The sequence below is a fragment of the Aulonocara stuartgranti genome, assembly GCF_965226115.1.
Source record: "Aulonocara stuartgranti genome assembly, chromosome: 7".
Taxonomy (NCBI): domain Eukaryota; kingdom Metazoa; phylum Chordata; class Actinopteri; order Cichliformes; family Cichlidae; genus Aulonocara; species Aulonocara stuartgranti.
Window position 1 is genome coordinate 39,213,520 of NC_138945.1, and position 9,335 is coordinate 39,222,854.

At 40.8% G+C, this 9,335-nt stretch overlaps 1 protein-coding gene across 1 annotated transcript in view; it reads right to left on the minus strand.

Annotated features, from left to right (window-relative positions):
* sh3glb2b (SH3-domain GRB2-like endophilin B2b) overlaps positions 1–6,702 on the minus strand; it is a 71,531-nt gene extending 64,829 nt beyond the window's left edge. Inside the window, exons 1-2 of the mRNA XM_082541659.1 lie at positions 6,153–6,702; positions 1,983–2,124 (exon numbers count right to left, since the gene is read on the minus strand). Coding sequence (XP_082397785.1) covers positions 1,983–2,124; positions 6,153–6,215 — 205 coding nt within the window. The 5' untranslated portion in view covers positions 6,216–6,702. The remainder of the gene's footprint in view (positions 1–1,982; positions 2,125–6,152) is intronic.
* Between the last annotated feature and the right edge of the window lie 2,633 nt (positions 6,703–9,335).

Here is a 9,335-nt window from a genome sequence, read left to right on the forward strand (position 1 = left end):
AAATGTAGAGCATTAAAAAATTGCAAGATTAAAAAGCTTTTATACATGACCACTTAGCATTAGTTGTTAACACGGGAAGGTTGTCAATCTTCAGAAAATACTAGCTCCTGAGCAAAGACTTATTACATATACAGTTCAACAAAAGGGGAAAGGGGGAAATAATCTATCGCTGGAATTCGGGAACTTCTGGTGGAAATGATAGAGCTCAACCGGTTTCTGCTTCCCAGGGAAATTTCTTTAGTAGAAACCTTAACTTTTAGTTTCAAAGCTTAATGTTACTGAGCAACAATTAGCAAAACACGTATGAACAGATCTTTTGTCAACAAGTTTAAGAACTACATCTTCTTTAAACCCCGTGCGCAGAGTTGAAGATGCGACTTTATACAGGGAGTGCAGAATTATTAGGCAAGTTGTATTTTTGAGGAATCATTTTATTATTGAACAACAACCATGTTCTCAATGAACCCAAAAAACTCATTAATATCAAAGCTGAATGTTTTTGGAAGTAGTTTTTAGTTTGATTTTAGTTTTAGCTATTTTAGGGGGATATCTGTGTGCAGGTGACTATTACTGTGCATAATTATTAGGAAACTTAACAAAAAACAAATATATACCCATTTGAATTATTTATTTTTACCAGTGAAACCAATATAACATCTCCACATTCACAAATATACATTTCTGACATTCAAAAACAAAACAAAAACAAATCAGCGACCAATATAGCCACCTTTCTTTGCAAGGACACTCAAAAGCCTGCCATCCATGGATTCTGTCAGTGTTTTGATCTGTTCACCATCAACATTGCGTGCAGCAGCAACCACAGCCTCCCAGACACTGTTCAGAGAGGTGTACTGTTTTCCCTCCTTGTAAATCTCACATTTGATGATGGACCACAGGTTCTCAATGGGGTTCAGATCAGGTGAACAAGGAGGCCATGTCATTAGTTTTTCTTCTTTTATACCCTTTCTTGCCAGCCACGCTGTGGAGTACTTGGACGCGTGTGATGGAGCATTGTCCTGCATGAAAATCACGTTTTTCTTGAAGGATGCAGACTTCTTCCTGTACCACTGCTTGAAGAAGGTGTCTTCCAGAAACTGGCAGTAGGACTGGGAGTTGAGCTTGACTCCATCCTCAACCCGAAAAGGCCCCACAAGCTCATCTTTGATGATACCAGCCCAAACCAGTACTCCACCTCCACCTTGCTGGCGTCTGAGTCGGACTGGAGCTCTCTGCCCTTTACCAATCCAGCCACGGGCCCATCCATCTGGCCCATCAAGACTCACTCTCATTTCATCAGTCCATAAAACCTTAGAAAAATCAGTCTTGAGATATTTCTTGGCCCAGTCTTGACGTTTCAGCTTGTGTGTCTTGTTCAGTGGTGGTCGTCTTTCAGCCTTTCTTACCTTGGCCATGTCTCTGAGTATTGCACACCTTGTGCTTTTGGGCACTCCAGTGATGTTGCAGCTCTGAAATATGGCCAAACTGGTGGCAAGTGGCATCTTGGCAGCTGCACGCTTGACTTTTCTCAGTTCATGGGCAGTTATTTGGCGCCTTGGTTTTTCCACACGCTTCTTGCGACCCTGTTGACTATTTTGAATGAAACGCTTGATTGTTCGATGATCACGCTTCAGAAGCTTTGCAATTTTGAGACTGCTGCATCCCTCTGCAAGATATCTCACTATTTTTGACTTTTCTCAGCCTGTCAAGTCCTTCTTTTGACCCATTTTGCCAAAGGAAAGGACGTTGCCTAATAATTATGCACACCTGATATAGGGTGTTGATGTCATTAGACCACACCCCTTCTCATTACAGACATGCACATCACCTAATATGCTTAATTGGTAGTAGGCTTTCGAGCCTATACAGCTTGGAGTAAGACAACATGCATGAAGAGGATGATGTGGACAAAATACTCATTTGCCTAATAATTCTGCACTCCCTGTATATGTAGGGGAACTTCCGCGATGTATAGAACTTACTTGGATTGGGCTGCAGTAGCACCTCTGTTTGTTTTAAGATCTTTTCAGTCCAATTCTTGGTGGAGTCGGCACGAGTGATCAGGTTCTCCAAGTGTGGATCCAACTCAGTCTTCTCAGCCTGGCCAAGCTTCTCTTCTGTGAACTAAGAGTGAAAAGCCACAGGTAGATGACACTGATAACAGGCAAACAAGCTCTAGAAGAACAACGACTGTATGAATCTAAACCAGGTCATCCACTGCCCATCACCACACAGTTCTAGTGCCGGTTTGGATTATGAAAACCAGCTGATATTTTGATAGTTTTGAGAGTTGATCATCACATAGCATTTTTACAGAAGTTGGGGTAACTTCATGGGGAATATTCTGATCTGCATCTGCCAAAAGCTTTGTAGGGGTCCAATAGCCACTTCAACATCATTCCAACTTTGCTGGCACCAATTGTTTTTTTGGTGGAATCCATTCTCGTTTGGGCCACAGGCCCACGTAGGTGGAGAGGGACTGCATGGGGCTGATGTTTGGAGCTTTGAGTGAACATCTCAACAGTTATTGCCTAGATTTCTATGGAATACTATATCAGAATCAGAATCAGAAAGGGTTTTATTGCCAAATGTTGAGCAGGTTTACAACATTAGGAAATTGCTGCGGTGCTTCAGTGCAAACATACTGTCATAAATTACGCTTAAATAGACATGAAAATAAAAATAAGAATAAGAATTAAAAGTGCTAAGTAGATACATGATATATACATGATATACATGAGTGCAGGTGGTGATCAGTGCCAAACATGGAATGATGCAGTGAACACAGCGTACATATCGTAAAATCTCTAATAATGCTTAATCTGTGATCATATTAGAAGAAGTGCGACATAATCAACAAGTCACAGATTGAATTACTTACTTAACAGAATGAATTATCTACCAACAAACCACCAAATCAATAGAGTTTGTCACTGTTCGGTTGGCATTCCCAAGATTAAAAGGTAATCCTTGACTAAGTCCAAAGGTTCTCTTCATCTACTTCAAAAGGATGTTCATTAAAAAAAAAAAAAAAGGATCACATGGCATTTTAGTTTTTATTTATACAGAAATTACAGAAAATCTCAAAGGTTTTACAAACCAATGTGAAAATATCTTAATTTTTAAAGTTGTCCTCATGCTCTTCATCCACCGTTTACTCGATCTTTATGATCGCAATTCTATAATAATCAGAACAAACCCATCATATTTTAAGACCCAGACAAATTATCTTAAACCTCAGTTTCTAACTTACACATAAGTTTTTATTCTCACTAACTGGAACTTTGAAGCATGTCTTATGCAATCAAAGATGAGAAGGCCCAGTTCTGCTCTCTAATAACTGAGGCCAAAGATCACCATCTGTGGTATCAGGCCGGGCTGTCAGATGATTTCTTTCATTCAAATCTGACTGACATACAGCGACGGCGGCCAGCTGGACTTCAGAGGCAGGCTGAGGAATTCACCGTCACTGTCACCAAGCAGCAGGGAGAAGCTCTGACTGACAGCAGCTTCATGGGCCAGATCGGTTCTTTAAAAGGCAAAAGTACTGGCAGGTATTCAGGAGCTATACGATGGACAGTCTCTTATTCAGGGCTGGATTACTGGACTCCACTTAGGGCCTTAGGGACTGTAAAAGCCGTAGGTCCACCAAGTTTTAATTAATTTGTGGGTATTTAATTAACCGTTCCCATCCTTTACAGCAGAGCAATTTAAGGACTATGCAAAATACATTAACTCAGCACTTTGCAATTTCTAGTTTTATATCTCTTGGAGTTATATCTTTTATGCACCATGGGTGGCTTGGGATGAAACAGAATTTCTGTATACTGTGTATACTGCTGTATTGACAATAAAGCTTTTGAATCTTGAATCTTGAAGAGTCAAACTGGGATAAATTTGAGTGTTTATCCAAATACAAAATTTAATCTAACGGTCTTTAAATTTGCTTATTAAGTTTTTTGCTTGGTCACTGGCACCACTAAAACACAACATCCAGTACTGTAGTTGCATTGTGTCAAAATCTGCACCCAGACGCAGCACCCAGAAACGGCCCTAACCAATCTGGCGCCCTAGGCAAGATTTTAGGTGGCGCCCCCCTACATCAGCAGTGTAGTGTAATGTTGTAACAAATAATATTTCTATTAAATAAGCTTTACTTTGCATTTTAATTAACGTGGGATTATTTTTTGTATTTAGAAATAATAGTACCAACTTTTTTTTTTTTTTCAACATTTGTGGCACTGGCGTGGCGCCCCCTGATGGACGGCGCCCTTAGCATTTGCCTATACGGCCTATGCCACGGGCCGGCCCTGGCAGCACCAACCACAAAGAGACACAGAACAACGACTGAGTCTCTTTCTCTCCCTCTCTCTCTTAGTGTCTCACTAATGGTTGGTCAGACTTTTCAAGTCAGTGTGCAGGAACCCTTTCACTCCCAGTCCGTGAGTCATATATGACACGTGTAGACATGTAAAATACAGAAACAGTTAATGGTTTTCTGGTGTTGTGCAGAGCTGTTTTTTGTTTGTTTTTTATCCCGCTTCCTGCCTTCATTGGTTTCCTGTGTTTTCCCACAATGCACTTGGACAACCTCCAGGAAAGCAGTCTGACCTTGTTGCATTCATGGGTTCATTTTTTCCAATAGGAGCAGCAGTGTGCAGAATAAACCAGTTAATATGCTTCACTGGACTTTTCTCCTTTTATTGATTAATATTATTCTTAAATGATTTAAAATACATTATTTTAATCTTTGAATTATACTGTGAACATTCATGTTTGGTGAAGTCAGAAGAGCCTCTGTCTGGATAGGATGAAGTGTCACTCTTCAAATAAAGAAATCTTTAACAGCATAATAACTTAGCAATAAATTCAATGATTTCTGACTAGAAACCCCCCCCCCCCCAGAAAAAAATGCATTCATGCATTGTTCATGCATTGGTCAGACCACAAGTTTTTAAGCTCATGGACAACATCCAGCTCTAACTGCAGAGTTGGTGTGACGTGGATCCATGTTCAGGATTTTAACAGAAACAGTGAAAATAAGCAGCTGTTGTGCTCGACTTGCTCAGAAACAATGAGGCAACTTGTTGAATTTTTGTTGCATCATTGAGGCTTTTATGCAGATTAAATTCTATCCACAATGTTCAACAATATTATACAGAAGACCCTGTTTTTATGTGGCCCTTGATGTGATCCCAAACCGACTTCAGCCTTTAATGAAAGTCAGTTTGACCTCCTGCACTGTAGACTATTGTCTTTACAGGTGACAGACAACTGCAACTCACCCACTAATGCCCAAAGGGGATCCCAAGAACCCAGCTCTTAGTCTACGCAGCACTAAATGAACTTGGGTATAGATGCATGTGAATTTACTTGCGACAAATGGGAACTAAACAAAGTGAAGTAGCTTTCAGTTTTCATGCTCTCCAGCTGTGGAACAAACATCCTGAAAATATGGTGAGTTAGTTTGAAACAGGGCTTAAAAACTTGACTCTTTGAAGTGCCCTCATTTTTTTTTTTACTTTAATCTTATATTTGCTTCTTACTGTAACAATTCAATGTATCCTGATTATAACGTTTTAAATACAGTTTTGATGTCTTCTCTTTCTTTGTTGAGTGAGATGGGAGACCTTTTTAAGCTTTTAATAAAAAGTGTATCATATGGCTGCCGAATTTCTTACTGAAGCCTAAAGATCCAGTATTGTTCTGCTCATTACCTGACTCGTAGCACAGACTTTATCAATGAATTTCCAATTTTTCGAATGAGGTTTGGTGTACAAGTTCTCGAGAGTGAAGGATTTAATGCTGTTTACTGCTGGTGAGCCAGATAAATGAATGAATCTCTATGTTGGGGAGTTGGAGGGGAGCAGGACAGAGTCTGCTGGAGTCACATGGGTGATGCACCCGATCACAGCCATCAATAATGGATCGAGGCTAGACAAACCTTTATCGGCTTACACGCAGCGGGCTGCTCGGTCTGCATGGAAAACACGCCACACAAATACACTCCGTTATACCCACAGACCTCACGAAGAAAACGCAAGGCTTCAGCTGCTTTCATCGAGCTCCAGGCCCAACGGGATGCAGTGAGAGCCTAGCAGTAAATCGGTCCACACATCACCGCCTGCAGCTGGAGGGAGGTCCGGTCTTACCTGCACTGCCCGGGTGAAGAAGACCCCCGCATCAGAAGCCAGTTTTTTCACGTTGAAGTCCATGATGGAGGCGAGCGGAGGCGAGCATACAGGCGGGGCTGTGCTGAGTGTCCCCGCAGAGGGAATCCTCCGGATCAGCTGAGCAGCAGGAACAGGAGGAAGAGGAGGAGGATGAGGAGGACTGATGTCAGGGACTGTAATCCGCTTCGTGCACGATCGGAAATCTGCTCACCGCCCTGCGCTTAAAGAGACACCGCACCGGGCTGCAAGTCACGACTCCTCCGGTTCCCCTGCAGCGGTACTGAATCTCCACATGACCTCCCCTGACACCTTTACCGGCAGCTGAGTACAAAAGCACTGCGGAAATATCACAAATCTGCATTAAAAAACGCATTCAAAGCGGACCTGTCTGCTTTTCATGTCTTCTCCAGTCACATCCATCATTCAGGGGCGTTTCTACGGTTTTTTGATGGGGTGGCTGCAGACAAAACACCAAAACCTGCAGTCCCTCTAGTGTCCACTAGTGGCTCTTAACAGTGAGCTGGTCCCCATGTTAAAGTATCCAAATAAATATGTTTACGGATATATCATTTAGTTCAGACCTTGCCACAGTGTGGGGCCATGGCAGGGGGGGCACGGTATGAAAGGGAGGGGGGGGGGAGGACAAAACGCTTGGACACTGCTAGCACGGGGCGCCTACAAAAACGCAAAGCAGGAGATTAAGCATAGCTGATTATGTTTCCAAACCAACTTCATTCCAAGCCAAAGACTAGAAAATATGGTGAAGCATGTCTTCCCTTTGGTCTCCCCTGCAGCATTGGTTTCCCCTTCATTGGGTGCACATGCTGGGCTGTTTAAATCACGGACAAACAGTATCCCACATTCTTGATTTTTAGAATGTCAGAACTACTCCTGACATTTTGGAGATGTTAGCTCTTTATACAGTAAAGTTACAGTGAGAACATTTTTCTTGTAAAACAAAGGGGGGCCTAGCAAAAAGAGTTTGGAAACCACTGATTTAGTTGAAAGCAGGTGAAGACTGAAATGTCTGCCTGTATATTTCAGATTGAGATCAAATACATATAAAATGCAGAGTTTTTTAACTTGCAAAAGGTAAATACTTAAGAAGTGTGCACATATACTCTTAGCACTGGATCCCAGGCCTGGAGAAATGGGGAGGGCTGCATCAGGAATACAGCAAGTTTTAGCCAATGATCATTATTTAAATCTTAAGGTACAGACAGACGAACTTTACATTACTGTATTTGAAGGTGGTACAATCACAGCAGTTTTTGACTGTGTAAAATATTTTTGTTTGTTTGAATTTCAGTCCTCTGATAAAGATGATTTAATGCTGATTTATTTATTTTTTAATAAAAAATTAATTTGTTATAATAGATTTGTAAGGAGTTGCTAATGTCACATATAAGGCAAGCTTCTTTTTCTTGGGCAGACAAAATGCCCCTATTACTGAATTGCAGTTTGTTATCTACATGAGGAAAGGCCCTCGAATTTGGACTGTTCTAAATCAGTGGTCCCCAACCACCAGTCCGTGAGGCGTTTGGTACCGGGTATGAAATTCATGGTTTTAAGGGGTTTTATCGTTAACTCTGTTTCCCTGGCTCTTTTCCCGTGTGTTATGAAGAAATCCTTTTTTTATTTATTTTTTTATTTTGTTGTATTTATCCGTGACACCTTAAAGACCAGTCCGTGAAAATATTGTCAGACATAAAAGGGTCTGTGGCGCAAAAAAGGTTGAGGACCACTGGTCTAAATGTTTGAGGATTTAAAACAAACAAACAAGCAAAGAAAAAAAAAACACATTTTTTAAACCACTCCATCTTTATTGCTTTGTCATATTTTTACACCGATGTCCTGGAACTACTGTGATCAGGAAAACGTGGAACTCCAAACTGTCTGGATCCAAAGTTCTTCACTTCAGTTTGGACTAAACTTATCAGCAGTTACAAAACAAATTGAGAACAGAGTGTGGACAAACAGGAAACCTAGTGGATGAAATCTGAAAGGCTTTGCCACACAGCAGTTCTCTCTCTCTCTGTTTTTTTTTTATTATTATTATCAGTACATACATCTTCATAAATAAAGAACAGTTAAACCCAAAGAATAATGTTGTGTCCAGAAAGCATAAATGGAGACATTCAATGAACAGAACAGGCGACTGAGAAAGAAGATCTGTGCGACTCTAAAGAGCTTTGATCATGCATCAAGTCCTCCTCATATTCAACTTCCACACACACTGAATCATCATGATCATAATGGTGACCGTGAGAAAGCAACAGAGACCTGCACCAATCTGATCCCTGAAATCACACAAAGAAAAACTGTACACGAGAACCAGGAAGCGCGTTTGGTTGGAAAACCGACGCGGCTGATATGAAGTAGCTTAAATCCATCAGTCAGGCACCGCTCATGAGCATGAGGACTGTAACGTTAAACCACAGGAAACAGGACAGCTGGTGATGTGTTCCTTCACTGGCGTCATCTGGGAGGGAAGCCCAGCGTCAGAAGCCTGGTGAATCAAACTGCACTCCAACTAAATCCTGTTAACAGCATCAGCGCCGCTTTCACCCCATGAAGTGAAGACAGTACTTAATCCCTGTTCCTCCAGCCCCGCGCAGGCAATTTATTAAAGTGGCATCAAATCAATTCTGAGAATTAACGAATCACTGACGTAAAACTGCATTCAAAGAATAAATAAGTGTTTGGGGGCATTACATAAGGTTTAAAAAGAGGAGCCGAGGAAGGGCGATTATCCTCAGAGGAAAAGTCTGAAGCTAAAGTCGCAACGTTGTGGGAACAAACTGTAATATTCTTAAAACGAGAGGCATAATCTGTAAGGACTACTCTTATATTCTGAGGTATTATGAAATTATAGATTTTAATGTTAAGGAAAACAAACATTTCTGAGATGGTTGAAAAAAAAATGTGAGAAAAACTGCAATTTTATTGAAATCAAACTTGTAAAAATATCAAAAATGCTGTGAGATTAAAGCTGTTAATTCACTGGATACGACTGATCTCTGAGACAAAAAGTCAAAAAAAGAAAAAGAAATGAAAATCTAATATTGTTTCCTAGGTTTGCTGTTTATTTGCAAACCAAAAAAACTACATTGATATTCTGTGAAAATATAAAAATCACAGGAAGGACAAAACTTTAATATA